Source organism: Rhamphochromis sp. 'chilingali' (assembly GCF_963969265.1).
Source record: "Rhamphochromis sp. 'chilingali' genome assembly, chromosome: 18".
Classification (NCBI taxonomy): domain Eukaryota; kingdom Metazoa; phylum Chordata; class Actinopteri; order Cichliformes; family Cichlidae; genus Rhamphochromis; species Rhamphochromis sp. 'chilingali'.
Window position 1 is genome coordinate 19248348 of NC_137945.1, and position 19398 is coordinate 19267745.

The window sequence follows — 19398 nt, forward strand, 5'->3', positions numbered from 1 at the left end:
GAGAAAGAGAATCAGGGGAGCAAGAACGGCTGGGTGGAACAGGAGTGTTGTTGACATAGATCTGACTAGAAGGGGAAAATGGGGAAAATGGACAGAAGAAATAAGAAGCGAGGCTGAATTTGTTAGGCAGGAGGGAGTGGAGGGTAAAACGCACAAAGGAATCAGGGAGCAGTGAGACAGCACACAGACAACGAGGGAAGAAAGCAGGAAAAAAAACCCGCAGAGAGAGACGAGGATTCACGCAGAGCCGGTCTTTTGTGGCCGCTCGCTGGGACTCCGATGCTTTTTAAAGTTGCTCTGTGGCATCCGCGCACCCAGCTATCCTCCCCTTCTTTTTTTCATCCTGTGCTCGACTGGGTTTGCAGAATCAGCAAGGAGATTCCACTGAGCCAATCTACCCTGCATCTCCAAGATGTCTTCTTATGAGAGAATAGGATCTGGTAATCCGTGCCAAGGCCTGGGGCTGGTTTAAGCTGACCTGCACACTAGTCCCAGCTTCGCATTTAACCATGCCAAGGCCATAAAGTCAAGCATAAATATATATCCAAGTGGTGGAATTTAAGGAGGAAAGGGGGAATTATTCCTTTCACCTCCTTGAAGCGTCTTTCTTTCCTTCCTTTTTTTTCATCCAAGCATGAAACAGGAGATTAAATGCGCAAAGATTTGGTTGCCTCTGCGCCTGGGTTTACATATATTTCTCATTCTTATTGTTGTTGGATATGAAAGCCTTGAATGAATTTCCCCTTTGGCGCTGTTGCTCCACTCACATTACACGCATTGCTGATTGATCAAATAGATTTACTAGGGAACATGGCGCTGAAGGTGGCAGAGCCAACAAAGAAAGTTTGAGCAGAAGCACTTGTTAGTAGTCCTGTGCATTTTATTACGGTTGCACCAAGGTTCAAGAGAGTTGCATGAGCTTCTCTCTCTCTCTCTTCTGCAGGAGGAAATTAAGCTAAAAGCTACACCTACGCCTGTCTTTGTGATTTCACCCCATCCTCATGTATCAGCCCTGTCAGATAATGCCCGATGGCAGTGATTTGTTCTTGCATGGATGGCAGCGTTAAGAAGGAGGCTGTGTATGATTTGACAGAGCACAAGGTTTAAAGCTACTGTAATACAAACAGCCGGTAATATGCTAAAGAGTTGGGTATGATTACCTTATGATTGATGACTGATCTCATCATGCATGAAACTTTTCTGGGGAGGACAAAATAAAAAACAGCCACCAAGGTTTTCTTTGAGGCAAAGATTAATCCAACCTACCTCTCCTGCCCTTGGATGCAGTGTGATAAGTTGCTTTCAAGCTTTTCAAGAGGCAGAAAATGAACTGGGAATATCTGGTAGTCTTACTGTTGTATTACGAAGGGTGTGGGGGGTTTGAAAGCACTGACACTTGGACTGGTAGCTAAACACTGCCCGTCTGTTGCACATATCAAGATGAGACAAAGAGCTTGATCGACCCTGAGCCCCAGCAAACATAATCTCCTCAGTAAATTGGCTCCTTGTTTGGAGGTAATAAAAACCAGAAAAAAGGGCAACAGCTGGAGAGAAAGCGGACTTTTGTTTTAAAAAAAAATAGTGGATGCGAATTCATCTGTGAAGTGTGTGTTTTCTAAGAAGACCTTAAAGATTTGGTCTTAGGAGTGTAAACTGTGTCACTCCCTGAGGAAAGCTATAAAGGGTGTTTACAAGACAGAGGCGCACTTAAAGAATCATAAAGAGAAGAAAATATTTCACATCACGTTAACTTTCTAACCTGTGTTCAAACCGAGTGGCAGTTTGGGGTTGAAGTGGGAAGAGTCAGTCATCAACACATGCGTCAGCCCTCGCGATGACCTTGATTGGAGTTAATATCTCGTACTTAAAGGTTTTTTTTCCTGCTGTGTCTCAGTAGCCTGAAGAGGCTTTCCTCTCCCTGTCAACCTCTACCCTCATCGTCACTGATCTGGAAAACACTGTCAAGAACAAAAGGTGGATACTTTTCTCCTTGCTCCACTTTCAAAACTTGTGCAGCAGAGTCGAAAAAAAAAATAGAAGACAGGAACGTAACTGTGCAGCATGTGCAACTACTGAGACATTTAGAGCTTCCACAGACAAACAATTAGCTTGAAACGACCCAACGAAGCACAATTTCCCTTCCTCCATTTACAGTAAATTGCACATTACATGTCATCTCCATTCAGTATTGTCCTTCTGCCCTGTTTATCATTCATATCCTGAGATCAGCTACTGCCAGCCTTAGGGGAAGCAAATCAATGCTGGCACTGCCATTGCTAACTATGCCAGCTCAGATTAATTGCGTGTTTTTCTGTCTGCACGTGAGCTCACCAAATAATATCAGCATGCCCATTTTTTAGCAGCATCTTTACTTCTTTACTTGGGCTAATAAACCACTGCTAACTTCCATGCTCGTCCTTAAAAGCATGAACTGAAAGGACCCAAAGTTTCTAATTTGCATTCAGTGATAAGAGTCTATTGAATTCACATAAACAAAGGTGCTAATGTAAGAAGAAATTACCAGGGGAGGGGGAAAAAAGCTAAACGCACACACACACTCAGCCTGTACAAGCCAATATCAGGATCCTGCTTCCATGCTAAATCGGAATAAGATGCAGAAGATGAGCCTGAGTTTCAACAGAAGAACCGAGGCACAGCGTTAGTCAATAAGCACCGGGATGAGGAAGGATCTGTCACGGTTCTGGGTCCGTTGGACCCAGTATTTTGAGTTTATTGTGTTTTGATTTAAGTTTGCATCAGGGATTATGTTCTTGTTCTCTTGTTGTGTTATGGTGATGATTATGATTTCTATTATTAGAGTTCCATGTTTCTGTTTATCTGGGTTTACGATGTGGGTTTAGTTTCATATGTCGTTTCCTGTCTGTCTCTCAGTGTCAGGTCTGCGTCTTGGTGTGGTGTTCTCATTTCCTGTTTTATTGTGAAGGTCTGGGTCTCATGTGAGTGTGTTCGGTTTTACCTTTGTCTCGTCTTGTTGATTATTCCCAGCTGTGTCCACCACCTGTGTGTAATTCCCCTGTGGTTCTCTGTGTATTTAAGTCATGTCTTCCGTCATTGTTGTTGCTGGTCCGTCTGTGTATTCCACCCTGCCTCATCTGTGTGTTTCCCTGCTGTCAACCGCCAAGTGTTTCTGCTCATGTTCAGGTTCGTGTTCTGTAGTTAGTTTGTTCCCAGTCTAGTTAGTCATTGCTCCGTTCGCCGTTTGTCCTTTTCCTTTTTGTGTTTAATAAACCACCTTTACACCTTCACGACTGCCTACATTTGGATCCTCCTTTATTTTCCACACGGCTCATCTCACTTGCCGTGACAGTACGGACCAGCCAGATATGGATCCAGCGGCATTCACCCCACCCACAGAGCTTCGAAAGCTCATAACGGACTCTGTGTCAAAACTAATCAACCTGTGGCTCAAGCATGAGGGAGAAGCATTTCTCTACGTTCTGGAAGTCAGGCTGCAACAACTTATCACGGATTATCCCTGGCTATTGGACTCACTGCACCCTCTGGTACAAAACTTCATTCTCCACGAACTTCACCTACACCCACCAGCCGCTATCGCTTCCCAACCCAGCCGGACGCCGGAGGTTTTGCCCGGCCCGCCGGAGGTTTTGCCCGGCCCGCCGGAGGTTTTGCCCGGGAGGAAGCGACGATCGCGCCGTCGGCGCGTCGCCCCACAGCTGGAGAATAGGACTTCAGAACTGCCGGCTGTGGTGAGTGGAAAAGACGCTCTGTCTGTTTCACCAGTTCATATGACTGTTTATACCGGGGCTGTGTTCGTTGAGTCAGCTGCTCAGCCGGTAGCTCGGTTAGCTGCCCAGCAGTCGCTAACTCAGTCAGCCACTCACTCATCACCTCCATTACAGTCACAGTCAGACCCAGTAGACGCCATGTTACAGTCCATAGCCCAGTCAATAGCCCAGTTGGCAAGAGATTCATCAGCCTTATCAGTTCAGCCAGCCACTCCACCTGTTACTACTTCGCTACCTGTAGCTCAGTTACCACCAGTTCAGCAGCCTGTCCACTCATTTACCCAGCCTTTATCCTCACAGCCTCATTACAAGCAGGGAACACACTCCACACAAACTTTTGCTGGTTCATTTAAGCTGGCCATCTCAGAGACAGTTGCTCCCTCTAGGGCCTCCCCAGAGGCTGGGTGTCAGTCACCAGCCAACTCTGGACCCCTAGAGGTCAAGACACCAGCACCAGCAGCCTCACCGGAGAACTCACCTGAACAGTCTCGGCTCTCAGCACCCCCTGAGAGCTCAAGTGAGTTCACCCGTCCGCCTCAGTCCTCTGCTGAGTGTATTGGGGAACACTTCCAGCCCTCTGAGGACTGTATCCCACTGTTGCTGCCTGAGTCTAGCCACGGTGCTGCTCAGTCCAGCCAGTGTTCACCCTGGCAGAGGTCTCCGTACCTGCTGCTTCAGAGACTGCTTTCACTGGAGGGCCTGAGGAGCCCGTCCAGTCTCAAGTCATGTTAGCTGGGGGTTCAGGTGAACCCAGCCAGCGTCCTGCCTCGTCGGCTGGAGGGCCTGAGGAGCCCAGCCAGCCTCAAGTGTCGTCTGCTGGGGGTTTAGGAGAACCCAGCCAGCCTCAAGTGTCGTCTGCTGGGGGGCCCAAGGAGCCCACCCAGCACCACGCCTCGTTAGCTGAGGGTCCTGGAGGACCCAGCCAGCACATCCTCACACCTGCTGACGGTCCTGGAGGACCCAGCCAGCACATCTCCACATCACCTCCTGCAGCATCACTGCCGTCAGGTTTCGCAGCCGTCCCGCTGCCGTCAGGTTTCGCAGCCGTCCCGCTGCCGTCATCATCCACGCCTGGTCCGGCCTCCGTGTCTTCATCCACGCCTGGTCCGGCCTCCGTGTCTTCATCCACGCCTGGTCCGGCCTCCGTGTCTTCATCCACGCCTGGTCCGGCCTCCGTGTCTTCATCCACAGTCTCGCCTGGTCCGGCCTCATCTGATCCTGCGGTTGCCACACCGCCGTCGGAGCCAGCTCAACCCGTTCTGCCTCGCCTCTGCCGGCCGTTTTCCGGGCCTCTAAGATGGCATCATGGCCTTCGGGGACGGCCTCCGGAAAGAGTTCGTCGCCGCCGCTGGCATCGCGGCCGTCCTCCGGACCTGCTCGGTGCCCGCCACTACCTTCCAAGTGGTCGGCCTCCAGAACTGTTTGCCCGTCGCCGCCGTTGCCGTGTGCACGGTCGGCCTCCAGAACTGTTTGCCCGTCGCCGCCGTTGCCGTGTGCACGGTCGGCCCCCAGAACTGTTTGCCCGTCGCCGCTGTTGCTGTGTGCATGGTCGGCCCCCTGACTGTGTTGTGGACTAGTGAACAGTCGTGTTTTGGTTCTGGTTTCTCGTGCTCCTGGTTTTTTGTGTTTCGGGCCCTCCTTCCTGGGCCCCCTCCGCCCGCCCTGGCTTGGTGCTTGTGCTTTTTGTTTGGGGCTGTCGGGAGCCAGCCCTTTGAGGGGGGGTACTGTCACGGTTCTGGGTCCGTTGGACCCAGTATTTTGAGTTTATTGTGTTTTGATTTAAGTTTGCATCAGGGATTATGTTCTTGTTCTCTTGTTGTGTTATGGTGATGATTATGATTTCTATTATTAGAGTTCCATGTTTCTGTTTATCTGGGTTTACGATGTGGGTTTAGTTTCATATGTCGTTTCCTGTCTGTCTCTCAGTGTCAGGTCTGCGTCTTGGTGTGGTGTTCTCATTTCCTGTTTTATTGTGAAGGTCTGGGTCTCATGTGAGTGTGTTCGGTTTTACCTTTGTCTCGTCTTGTTGATTAAAACAGAATAATTGCTACGATGTCTTCCAGTCAGGTTTTAGACAGAACCACAGCACTGAAACCGCTCTGACCAAAGTGTTTAATGACATATGTCTGAATACAGACAGCGGAAAAATGTCAGTCCTAGTTTTACTGATCTCAGTGCAGCATTTGATACAGTTGACCACAACATATTACTCAAACGACTGGAGAACTGGACAGGTCTTTCAGGAACTGTACTAAACTGGTTCAAAACATACTTAGAAAACAGGAAATACTTTGTATCAATAGGTAACTTCACATCCGAGCAGACAAGTATCACATGTGGAGTTCCCCAAGGTTCCATCTTGGGACCCCTTCTGTTTAACATCTACATGCTCCCACTGGCACAGATTATAAACAACAACAAAATAAACTATCACAGCTATGCAGATGACACACAAATATATATATCACAATGTCACCAGGAGACCGAGGCCCTGTGCAGGCTCTTGGTAAATGCATTGAGGAAATCAATGACTGGTTGTGCCACAATTTTCTCCAGCTAAACAAAAACAAAACTGAGGTAATAGTCTTTGGCGCCAAAGAAAAACGATTACAGGTCACCAAAGAACTTCAATCTATACATCTAAAAACCACAAACCAGGTGAGAAATTTGGGTGTAGTGATGGATGCAGACCTAAACTTAGAAAAACACATTAAGACAATAACAAAGTCAGCTTACTATCACCTCAAGAATATTTCAAGGATAAAAGATCTGATGTCTCAACAGGACCTGGAAAAACTAGTCCATGCATTCATCTTTAGTAGGCTTGATTACTGTAACAGCATCTTTACAGGTCTATCTAAAAAATCTGTCAGACAACTACAGCTCATTCAGAACTCTGCTGCTCGAGTCCTCACTAAGACCAAAAAAGTGGACCACATCAGTCCAGCTCTGAGGTCTTTACACTGGCTGCCTGTCCGTCAGAGGATAGACTTTAAAGTTCTGATGCTGGTCTATAAAGCTCTGAATGGTTTAGGACCAAAATACATCAATGACCTCCTGACCCAGTATGAACCTTCCAGATCCCTCAGGTCATCTGGATCCGGTCTTTTATCAGTTCCCAGAGTCAGAACCAGACACGGAGAAGCTGCATTCAGCTTTTATGCTCCTTATATCTGGAACAAACTCCCAGAAAGCCTCAGATCAGCTGAAACACTCAGTTTATTTAAATCCAGGTTGAAGACTCACCTGTTCTCAGCTGCATTTGAATAAAGCACCAAATCCACACTTTTAAGCTTAAATTTCAAAACTTACATTTAACTACTGATTTTATCTGTTTTGATTTTATATACTGTTTTGTTTGTTTGTTTGTTTGTTAATTAGTTTATTTGCTTGTTTTAATCAATTTTAAATCATGCTTTTTATTTGTTCTTGTTTCTAATGTCTCTGTAAAGCACTTTGAATCACCTTGTTGTTGAATTGTGCTATACAAATAAACTTGCCTTGCCTTGATTATTCCCAGCTGTGTCCACCACCTGTGTGTAATTCCCCTGTGGTTCTCTGTGTATTTAAGTCATGTCTTCCGTCATTGTTGTTGCTGGTCCGTCTGTGTATTCCACCCTGCCTCATCTGTGTATTCCACCCTGCCTCATCTGTGTGTTTCCCTGCTGTCAACCGCCAAGTGTTTCTGCTCATGTTCAGGTTCGTGTTCTGTAGTTAGTTTGTTCCCAGTCTAGTTAGTCATTGCTCCGTTCGCCGTTTGTCCTTTTCCTTTTTGTGTTTAATAAACCACCTTTACACCTTCACGACTGCCTGCATTTGGATCCTCCTTTATTTTCCACACGGCTCATCTCACTTGCCGTGACAGGATCAGTGGTATTGTTCATGATTCAATACAGGCGAGGAGGAGAAAATAGTGGAAATTCACTCCAGCCTCTCTCTTGTCCTCCTGCACTGGCACAGGAAAACACTATCCATAACAGTTTCCCTTGGCAACAGACACTGTATGCTGTTAAGATGTATTTTGTGCTTTTATTTTTCTTTGCTTCCTCTTGTATTGTGTCCTTCACCCCGTCCCCCTCTTTTTAAATTTTTTTTTAAAAGAAGGACTTTTTCCACTTTTGCATGTCTAATATATCACGGCCTTGTCTCTTGGCCGCTAACTTGGCCGTTTAAATGCATAGACCAAAATGCACGATTGGAACTGGAGATGCAGACACGTACAGTGATATCATGGACGCGACGGCATGTTCAACCATAATAGTTGTGAGTATACTGTAAAAGGCAGACAGTAGCAGGGGGTCTCTTCTACACGGACTCATCCGTTCAAAGTGTCACGATGATATGAGTAGAGACACGGACCTACACGTTGGCAAAGGCATGACATCAAGACCAATTTCGCGTGTAAATCTTCCAGCAGCTTACATCAGCAGACATCAATGTGAATAGTAAATACTGTGCCAGCACATCAGAAGGTAATATCAGATATTCATAAGCCAGATTAGATTTCCCCCCACAGGATTTGTCCAGCTCTTACTCTCAACCCGCCGTCCCCTTGTAATGAGGCGCACAGCTAGTCATTTCACAAAGCTAGACAGCTGTCAGCAGCGAGTGTGTTCTCTGGACCCTCTTTATGCAAAATATATTCAATATCATGTCTGGAAACTGCTGTTTTGGAATTCAGCTCCTCACTCCCTCCTCCATCTCACTGACTACCTCACTCAGCCCACACAGTCTGCCTTGTTCTGGCTGACTCCTAAGTTGGACTCTGTTTTCGCTTTGTTGTTTCCCCCCTGTCTATTTGTCCCTTATTTTCCCTTTTCTGTTCTTTCCTCTGTCGTTGTCCATCTCCCTCCCTGCCTACACTCCCCCTTTGTATCTCTCCTGCACCCACCACACCTAACAATAGCCCCTCAGTGTGAGGGCTGACGAGAGACTTGGGCACAATGGTTCATCTCTAAGGACTGCACCCATTACAGGGGGCAGGATAGAGGGTGGACGCGAGGAAAAAAAAAAAATTTCTTCTCCACTGCTTTCATTTCTTCCCTGAAGCAACAAATGACTGTGGTAAATTCTCTCTGCCTAACTGAATTTCTGCATCGTAATCACATTTTATGTTACTTAACATACTATTCCAGTCTATTTTAATTTTCCTATTTTTTAGCCGCTTTGGTTAAAAATAAAACTGTCCATCAAGCTCTCGCTGAGCACTAGATGGTAGCAGTGATGCTTAAAATAAATAAAATGTGACAACAAACAGGCGTATTCGTACAAATTATCCTGAAAATTTCTCCATTTAGAAAATTCAGAAATTAGAAAATATTTAGAAAAGAAAAGAGTAAAAACATTGACCGCTAACATTTCAAGCAGCTATAGATCTGTCAAGCTAACCTGAGCTAGTACTGCAGTGACCAAACAGCTGTGTTTAGACCTGTTGACAATAAGCACAAGCTTCTCTTTACAGCTGAGCTATTTGGCAGCGTGTGCGTTCAAGACCTCTTGTTTGGCCTCCTGTTGTGTCTCTACAAATAGAAAGTACTATATAATTAACTTTTTCACTGATATTCTAAAATAATTATTGGTCTGAGTCAGTGGTGTGCGATGACTTTTACAGAAAGGAAAGCAGAGCAAATGATCCCCCGACCACCAAATGATCAGTTGAGCAGTTCCGCTGTTTCTCACCCACCAACGAGACAAATTGGACCAGATGAAAACATAATAAACATTTCATGATTAATGTGGCCTGTCTTTTCTGTGCTGACAGCATCTCTCCAGGATCTTGCTGCATTCTGCCTGGATGTCATAAACACTGTGAACTCTTTTCTGGCTGTTTATTTTTGCTGTATAGGGAGGGCGCCTATAATACCCATCAAAATATATACTGTTAACTAAGAATGACCAATGATGGAGGAGTTATTTAGATTTTATTTCCTTTGAAAACCCTACAATTAAGCATACATCGTGTAAAGGTCTCCATCTCCATAATGTCCTACCCACTGCTTCTTTCCTGGTGCCTTTGTCTTAATCCAGTTTTTGGTGATCTTTGCTGCAGAAAGGAGAATTTTAGCCAAGTAACGGCCCTTTACATGTAGGCTACAGCACCTTTCAAGTATCCAAGATACAAAACAAGGCAAGTTCTGGGAATTATATAACCTAATATATCACAAACAGCTGAGTTAATTTTGACTCAGAAAATGTGAATTTTTCTACATTTCCAGAAAATGTGTGCATTATCTAGTTGATTCCATCCACTCAGCCTCCAACACTGTTGTTGTGTATTGGTTTGTTTATCTTAGGTGCAATAAAATACGAATTATACAGTCACATTTTAGACACAAAGCATTCATTGATAAACTCCCTATCAGAGAATTGCTTGCTGGTTATTGCAATTTTGTGGGAAATCAGATACACATTTTTCCCCCTCCAGCGGCAAGGGTACCTAGACCCGGGGCTTAGAGTACGCTTGGGGAGTGTGATTGTGTGTACAGTGTCTCTTTATGTCTGTCTCCACGTTGGGTGAGTTTTGAGTAATTGCATATGAGAGCATGAGGGTGGGAATGGATGTTTGTATCTGTGTGTACCTGTATGTCTGTGTCTATATGTCAGGTTGGGTATCAGACGCCACCTCTCTGGGGACATCTCAGGTCCTCCAAGGTATGGAGGCCTATCTCTCCCTACCACCACTTCCCCTGCCAGTGGCAGACGCCCTCAGACATCGGTGCGTTGGTGGGTCTTTGTGTCTGGGGATGGGCATCCAGGTACACACCGGCTCACTCCTTGGTGGCTGCTTATCGGGGCCTGGATCCTGGGGCTCGCTCGGGCCACTTCGAGGGTGGGGTGCCCTCGAAGGGGCTCGCTCGGGCCACTTCGAGGGTGGGGTGCCCTCGGCCTCTCGGCCTGGGGCTCGGTCAGGTTTTTGTTTTTTGCCCTTTATCCCCGTCCCTCTTCTCTGCTGTTTTTTCCCCCTCTTTCTTTCTCCCTTTTCTTTTCCTCATTCAAGTCTGTCCTGTATCTAGCAAGTGAAAATAAAAAAAATTAAAAAAAAACAATAAAAGGTGAATCAAATAGACCATTACGGCAAGGCTGGGATGGTCCATTTGGTAAAGTAAATCCGTTGGGCATCTTTCTTCGCCTTTAGACAATAATTCTGATGGCAAAAGAGCCAAACAGGACAGGCAAAAAATAAAAGATACATATTTTAAAGGAAACTGCTTGTTTATTTCTTTTTTTAATTTATTACTGGTGTGTGTGTGTTTGTGTGTGTGTGAGTGTGTGGTTTTGATTGTTAGTCCATAGCGCTTTATGAGAGTTGCTTATCTTTTTACGTGAAATAACGTAAGAGTTTGAGATTCCAGAGGGGCTGGCAGCAATGCACTCAGTGAAAGGGACTACTTGTTTATTGAGGTAGCTTTATGCTTGCATAGCCTGGAGCTGAAATGGGACAACATGGGAATGCTAATGAAATATTTCGCGCCTATTGCAAATTTCCATTGCCGAATTGTAACATCTACTCTTATCTGTATTAAATCGATAGGTTTCTAAAAGAGATAAAAGAAATATTGTGCAGAATTGAGTTCAACTTATTGGTACAGCCCTCCTCCAGGGCCCCTATTTCTCAAGTGGCCCTTTAGGGAAAATGAAATGCGCACCCCTACTCTGCACTCCAGTTTATGCATTAGGAGCCTACCTCAGGTGGCTGCTTTTCTTTCTCGCTTTCACTTCTTTGTTTTTTACTTCAGAAGTGGCGTTTGCAACTCTGTCATGATCCTGGCCAACATGGCCCAGGATCATGACACTCTCTTTCTGTCTTATCTTCTTTGCTTCCCCTCTATGTCTTTATTCTAGTTCCCTCTAGGTGACAAAGGCACAGAAAAGACTTGTGTGAAGCAGCTTCCTCTGATAAAGCCAAGAATTATATTACTTAATGACAGCACATTCCAGACATATTTCAGTTTAAGACAGATTCATCTTGGAGGCACAGGGGCTGAACAATAGCATTCTAATGAGCTTTTAATGTTTCCTAATGACACTGGCGCTTGCTTAGCTCGGCTGTGATTCTGTTCTCCACTCTGGACCATTTGAGCCTGGGCAGTCAGATTAGGTGGCACTAGCAGTCTGTGATGTCAGCATATCGCCACTTAACTTGCGCGTGGACATCACCTACTTCAGTAGCTGTAAAGTTGATGTCTTAAATATGAAATGAGAATATGTATTATTCCGAAAATACGTTCTGCACCACTCAGGATGACGATAAATCACATGATTGTCCCGTGATGACAAAAAGAAACACTTTGCTCCCACTAATGTGATTTCAAGTTGTAATTTAGCCTCGTACCATGACTGATTTTTTACACTGAAAGCTTGTGAGTAAGGTTTCAGGCCATTAACAGTTTTTCTTTACCCCCCCATGCGATTAGCTAAAGCGCTCTCAGCGCTTTCAGCACCCACATTGAATTCAGCTGGGACCAGCAGTGGTGCTGTGTGTGCAGGCTGTGCTGTTTGTGCTGATGTGTATGGTTTGTGTAGTGGATGGATGCACAGCCCCAGAATAGCCAGCTTTGGCCTGGAATGGAAGTGACACACAAGAGACAGAGAGAAGCCAGCGTCCATTAATGTCCCATATCTTATCCTCCCCAAATTGCAGCACACACACTGAGCACTTTCCTTCCTTTAAGCCCCTCCTCCCTGTTACTGAACTGTGTACACATTTAGGTGTTTCCATGCCTCCCAAAGGTCACTGAAGCAGAAAACAAAAGCTCTTGTCGTAAAACGCAGCATAAACTTCTGCCGCCTTCTGAAGAAGAAATAAAAGTTCTACTAAATGCTAAGGGGTGTTCAGCTTTCGTTCCCCCTCTTGTCCTGGCATAAAACAGTCCTGATACCAAGGTGAAATCTAATATTCTCTGTCAGTTAGCGATATTTACTATATTCCCACAGAGAGAAGTACTGCACCTCTGGCTACTTTCCAGGTTATTACTGCAGGAAAGTTGTACTGCTGTGGGCAACAAAAAAAACGGAAGTTAAATAGTCTCACTTTTGGAAACTTTTTGTGACTCGGCATTAAGCGTATTATTTCACCAGCCAATTTTTCTTTTAGGTATTCGTGTCTCTGCCAGTCATGCAGAGCTCGTGGCAGTGGTGGTTAATTCTGCCTGTCACAAGTGCGAGCGTCTTAGTGGCCTACTGCCCTCCCAAGGCCAGCAGGCATTTCATGAATAGAGAATTTTTATCAATGAGGAAGCCCCCTTCTCCAGGGGTTACGAGGAAATTAAAAGGTAGAAAGTGGAGCACGTTGGTGCTTTCACCCTTGGAGGAGAAAAAGTCAGCTTTATCTTCTTATTCTTCCTCCTGCTGCCTTAAAATGTCAGAGGCGTCCCTCTGTTTCTCCTTCACATGTAAATCACGTTGACACCCTACTCTAGGGACTCGCCTGTTATGTCTTAAGAGCCCTCCTTTTCCCTCACACATAAATCAAATTGACATTCGGCTTGCACGCTCTTGCGTCTCATTTTTTGGGGGTCTCTGCTTGCTATCCACCTTAATTGGATTCCATGTCTGTATTTAACAGGGCTTATAAACGCGTGTGTGTGTGCCGTAAGAGCGTGCGAGAACGTGTGTGTGCCTCTGAGAGTACAGTGAAGATGTGATGTCAAATTAATTTTCGCCTCTGTTTGAATCCTTCCCTCCTCACCCAAGTCGATCGCTGTATGCTGTATGCTTTTCTATTTGATTTTCTAAATGTGTTTTCCTGTCTTCTGTGGCATTTGTATTGCCGAGCTAGTCAACAAACATCAAACTGACTTCAAAAAGGTGGGAATCATGCCCATGGCTTAGAGCTGGGCATTGTTTTGTTTGGGCTCAGTGAGTGCTTTTCAAAGTGCTTCATGATGATGACATGGCGCCCAGTGTTTGCTACTTCTTGATGGTTTATTGGTAGCCTTACACAGCTTTTCTTTTTCTCTGCAGGAGGCTGAGTGGCACTGCGATGAATTCACCAAGGGAGCCTGCTTCAGCCGTGGAAAGTCTGAGGTGAGTTGAGGCGATGGCTGAACTGTAATTGTGCTTTATCGGACACTTGTCACTAAATTGAAAAGAAAAAAAAAATACAAGTTTCAGTGTATTTTTCAGTGAACTCGTCTCGCTTGCTACTTACAGTTGTTTTCTTGCACACGTTTGTGCACCAGAACTGATATTAATGTGAAAATTCATGGAATTTCCCAAAATGTTTTGTTAGAGTAACAAAATAGATAGTCGATTACGAACGAAAATGCAATCCTTCAGCATTTGCTGAAAGACTTTCTAAATTACAACCCCGCAGCTTTCATGTTTCCTCAACCTTTTTCCTGCGGGTTTGGTAATCTACAAAAATAATACCTGAATGAATGCTGTTCACTGGAGGAAATGAAGTGCCCAGATGTTCCCACCAGCACATCAGTGCTGTATAATAGCTTTGACTTGAAAGCTAAAAAAAAAGAAAAAAGGAAAGAAATCTTCTAAAGACACTAATCATGGATCTACCAGCCTTTTTGTCTTTACAGAAACAGTTGATCGGGTTCAAAGAACACAAAGGAAAAATTATGATGAAACATAATGAGGTTTGAAAGCAACGTGGGGCTTCTAATGTGGCTTTAACATATGGACACATGGGGAATCCCTGCTTTCTATATGAGATATACCTCAAAGACAATTCAAATCAACTTAATGTGAAGTAAAGACCTTCCCACCACACCTTAGCCTCTATTTATGGATCTTGTTCAAAGGGAGTTCCTATTGTTTCGTTCTGTGCAGTGTATGTGTTTGTACGTGGTTAGCGTGCATATTCCCCTACAAAACAGATGGTTTAGCGGCTAAACTTGACTTGTAGGTGAACTGCCCAGCCCTGATCTGTGTGTGTCTGTGCGCGCGCACTACTGTGTATTTATCCTCCTGTGAAAGGTGGTTAGGGACCCATAATAGGCATGCACTGGCTGGCCAGCATAAGATAGCTGTTGTGAATTACAGACCAAAGCTACCTCAGTCCTTGAGAGTCACTGCTGTTTGGCAAGGCTGAATTGTTTTGCTCACTGTTCCCTTCTGAGGATCAGCTCCTGTGATGTACACTAAGAATAGCATTAAAAGACTTTATTCTCCGGCAGCTGACAGGGCTTTCGATGGTTTATTACCTAGCTCAATGCGGAGCAATATACCATCGCTTAAGCTATTACACAGACACCGTCCCTGTGCTTTGAGTGAATTTACAAGTGATTGTTTGGGGGTTTTTTTCTTAATGCACGCATCCGCTCTTCTTTTGTGTATTTGATTTATTCCAGCTGGGAAAAGAAAGGAGACTTAAATTGACTTGACAGGACTTGATTGCTGCTTCTGTTTTGTTTTATAATGTGAGAGCCAAGCGCAGCAGTCTCTGTATTACAGTATGGACGCAGAACATTTGTCAGGAAGTTTTCATAAACAAGTCAAGACTGTGAGGCTGGGCAAATATTAAATATGCTGGTATTTACTCTAGAAACAAACTGCAGTGAAGGATTGAATTATACGGGCCCCTTCACAACCCACGCCTGTTCCTCCACCCACACGCGCGCATGCGGGTATACAGCGCGTAACAAGCTGCACAAACAGCACAGATATATAGGCACGCATGACATTAGGCGCGACTGCTCGTACACGCGAATAAACACATACACACATACTTTGGCCGTTCTTAGCACCAGGAAACGAGTTGTTTTACGAGTCAGCCTTCATCTTGATAGGGGGAAATAAAAGTCCTTACCCTCCTTCCTTCCATCCTCGCTGTGATGCCCTCCACTCCTAAATCAGACCCTCGAGAGGGGGAGTTAGGGTTGCCCTGGGCACTTCAAGTGGCTCAGACAATAGCAGATTTATAAGGTTTTAAATTTCTATGAGGGGCCTCACCAACCCAGCCATGGCCCCTTTCAGATGGAGGAGACCCTATGAGTTTATTACCTTGTCCTAGGACAAAAACAAATGCCGCTCTCTGACATGAATACTGACTCCTGCTGTAACATTTACTACAAAATGACTCCTGCTGATGGAAATTGCCAGAAAGGCTTTGTGGAAGCCGGACCGTTATATTCAGAGTTCATGACTTTCAGCGACAATCATTCTTTCAATCAATCACTCACTCCGTCAGTCCCACTTTATTTGTGCGCTTTTAACCAAGTGCTGAGTGGTTTTGCTAGAAACCCGGGCCAAAACCTCAGAGGAGGACTGAGCCAAGAAAGAAGCTGTGAACATGTACTTCAGCATAATTTAGAGGAAAATAGTTTGAATTGATTAATGTAGAGAGCTGGCTAAAAGAGTGATGATTAAATAGAGTGTATGAGAGTCTACACTTTATATTTCACTTTTTGACCAACCAACAGAGACAAAGCTATTTTCTAAACCAATCCTGAGTGGTACTCTCCCGCAGCCGTTACATTTATCTGTTCTTCACTTTATTCAGATCCCTCTCCAAATCCAGCCCCTGTTGAATTAAGATGTGACTTGGCTAAGCCAGGTGGGCATTAGCCTTGATTTGACTCTGTCTAGCTTGCCCACGTTCCAGAGTAGGCCTCCTGTGGTTGCAGGTGTTTTTCTCATTTATTGGCATAAAGTGTAATTTTGTCTCTACCTGATGCTGTTGCTTGTCAGTGGATAGATAATGGCACTGCTGCTAACTGCTAACTCCGATATGTGTGTTTGCTGGTGTGTTTCCACAGGAGGAGTGCCAGAACTACATCAGGGTGCTACTGGTAAATGGGAACAGGCTGTTTACATGTGGAACCAATGCCTTCACCCCCATCTGCACCAACCGAACGGTATGAACAATGCCAGAATTTGTCTTGGCTTCTGCAACGCTGCATTATTTTGACCTTAACTTTCACACAGAGTCTTATCATTTATATCACTTATATCATTTATATCTACTATATCCCTGATAGTGTTAATTCAAGGGAAGTTGGTATATTATTAATATATTACGTAAATCCTTCAAGAGTGATAGTCTGCTAGTATTTTGGCTCGTTACCTATGTTTTCAGTGTTATATTACACTGGTAGTGAGTATTACGACATAACACATACATGCACCTGCGAAAGAAAAGATTAATTCATGTGCAATAAAATGTAGTCTTTGCAGTGTTGCTACGTCTTCATGCAATAATATCAGAGGCCTGTTGTTCAATAAGCTAGCAGTTCATCCATCCACCCACCCATTCATCCATTCATCCATCCATCCATTCACCCATCCATCCATCCATCCATCCATTCACCCATCCATCCATCCATCCATCCATCCATCCATCCATCCATCCATCCATTCACCCATCCATCCATCCATCCATCCATTCACCCATCCATCCATCCATCCATCCATCCATCCATCCATCTATTTTCTGCTGGGTTCAAGGGGAGCAGCAGTCTAACCAGAGATGACTAGGCTTCCTTCTCCCCAGTCATCTCCTCCAGCTCTTACAAAGCAATACCAATGTGTTGCCAAATTAGCTGAGAGATGTAATCTGAAGGATTTTCATTTTTCATTTTGAATGTCACTTTTCTCCTTTCCTTAAGTTTAAGACTGAGTCTAGCCAGCCTTTGGAGGAAGCCACCGCTTGTGTTCACGACTTTGTTCTTTCAGTTACTCCCCACAGCTCATGGGTTCATAGGTAAAAGTGACAATCTAGATCCAATGTAGTTCCTGCCTGTGGATTGGATGGTGGCTAAAAGAAGGAGGTCTTAGTGGTCCAATAAGATGCCTTGGTTAGATCTTGGCTTTGGTAAGCAAGCCAAAGACTCTTCTAGATGAATGTCTTGAGTTTTTATTACTCCTCCAGCCTGCTTATGGAAATCTTTTTATATACCCCGTCTTCAGGTACTAGGCTAGCCTGCACTTTGAAAAATCATACTAAAAAGGGATATTGGGTTTGTTAAAATGTGATACCAAGGGGTCTTGACGAAGCAACATTATCTGTACAATTATATTTGTGAGTATGTATGTCTCACTTTCATGTTGAGTTTCGAGTTGCCAGTTTAGTTGTTCTCTCGAGCATCCCTGAAAGTCGTTATTTTTTAATAAGCCTGCAAATATTCCAAATATTAAGACTGATTGATCGGTGGATGTCGTCAGAAAGAAAGGTCAAGGTTGATAAACACATTTAATCAAGGTATGATTGAGATCTTAATATCACAGGATTCTCTGTACAAGCTCTTGTGGCTTTTCTTGCCTCCTGTTTTGCACTCTGGGATGTAGACTAATTACAAAATAAATCTTATTAAGCTCTCTTATTTTGGATGTCGTGTTACCTCAGACTTGTTAAGCATCGTAATCAAAACATTGCCTTAAGCTCATTACTCCTGAAAATCATGGTGCTGGCCTGCAAGTAAACAGACTCCCTGTCTCATCTGTTCTGCTTTGTCCTTCTTCATGAGTCACGGCAATTACTTTGCACCTTTCTAGCACATCACATTGTCTTTTCGTCTCCTATATTTCTTTCTACCGTGACGCAAGGTTTTCGCTCCTCTCTCTCTCCTCCTAACTCAAATTCCCTGCAGCTCTTAATCCCGTGTTTTAAAGGATGTTTAGCTGGACTTTTCATTTTGAATTGCTATTGTGTTTCAGCAGGCTCTTGACACAGTTGAGCAACCCAATATTTTTCTCGTGAAGTAACCACCGGTTTGCGAGTGGCTGCAGCCCTTTCACTTTTATTATAAAAGCAGCACTAATAACCATGTTTCTTGGTAACTGACGTGTCAGCTGAGAACCTTTTTTTTGTTGGTGGTGGTGACAAATGCTCACTGATGTTAAGTATAGAGCAGCGCTTAAAATGTTAGAGTATTGTTCTTACCTTAGAACAGCAATAAGGCCATAGCATAGATATCTAGCTCTCGTTCTGTTGTGCGTTTAGAGGAGGAGGAAGCAGGAGCTTACTATTATGATGACATTTGTTTTTGTCCAAAAGCACTGAATCCAAAGGTCACTGGCTCGTAATGACTGTTTACCGCTGTGAAAATACATATAGTTGAAATGCCATGGCATTATTATAGCAGTATTTCATCAGGCGCTGTCATATTTACCCACTGAACGTCCGTTAATGTGAAACACGAGTTGGGAACAGCAACGGCGACGGAATCACGCTCGGACAGATTTACTATCAGCTGTGGTGATAAACAGACAATGAGGAGAATATTAATGGTTTAATAAGCGCTGGGAGATGGATGATTAAATGCTGTTAACCATTTGAGTTTTTTGACTGACTTTCTCTCTTGATTTATGTCTCTATTTTAAGTTGTTATAGTGGTCCTAGTTGGGAATAGATTCGATTATACACTATAACTCATGCTGCAGCACAGGATGAGAAGGAGCTTCGCCTTCTGTTTATGGTTACTTGACAGATAGGCACTGGATGTGTCATATAAAGTGATATCCCCCGTGTCTCTTCGAGGATTACTGTTGACAACTCTGTCCACTAGCGCATCTCGGATCAGACATAGGGCTTGCGGCTAGACTTCTTGCTATAGTGGGTAGTTTAAAATTCTCTCAACGGCTTCTCAGTAGCACCATACACAGCATCCCGCTGGCACTCGCAGTGATCTGTCTTCCACTGTGAGCTGTCTCTTTCTGCATCGTCTCTATCAGGAGC

The 19398-nt window shown here is 44.5% G+C and overlaps 2 protein-coding genes across 3 annotated transcripts in view; both read left to right on the top strand.

Moving 5' to 3' along the window:
• The window catches only part of sema5a (sema domain, seven thrombospondin repeats (type 1 and type 1-like), transmembrane domain (TM) and short cytoplasmic domain, (semaphorin) 5A), a 155930-nt gene that overhangs the window by 59690 nt on the left and 76842 nt on the right, over window positions 1-19398 (top strand). For both annotated transcript variants that reach the window (XM_080864489.1, XM_080864490.1), the window contains exons 5-6: window positions 13731-13793; window positions 16481-16579. In XM_080864489.1, the coding sequence (XP_080720615.1) occupies window positions 13731-13793; window positions 16481-16579 (162 nt within the window). The remainder of the gene's footprint in view (window positions 1-13730; window positions 13794-16480; window positions 16580-19398) is intronic.
• LOC308385518 (uncharacterized protein) lies at window positions 2368-5107 on the top strand. Its single transcript, XM_080864491.1, has 2 exons — window positions 2368-3602; window positions 3645-5107. The coding sequence occupies exons 1-2, from the start codon at window positions 3345-3347 to the stop codon at window positions 4497-4499; spliced, it is 1113 nt and encodes a 370-aa protein (XP_080720617.1). The 5' UTR covers window positions 2368-3344; the 3' UTR covers window positions 4500-5107.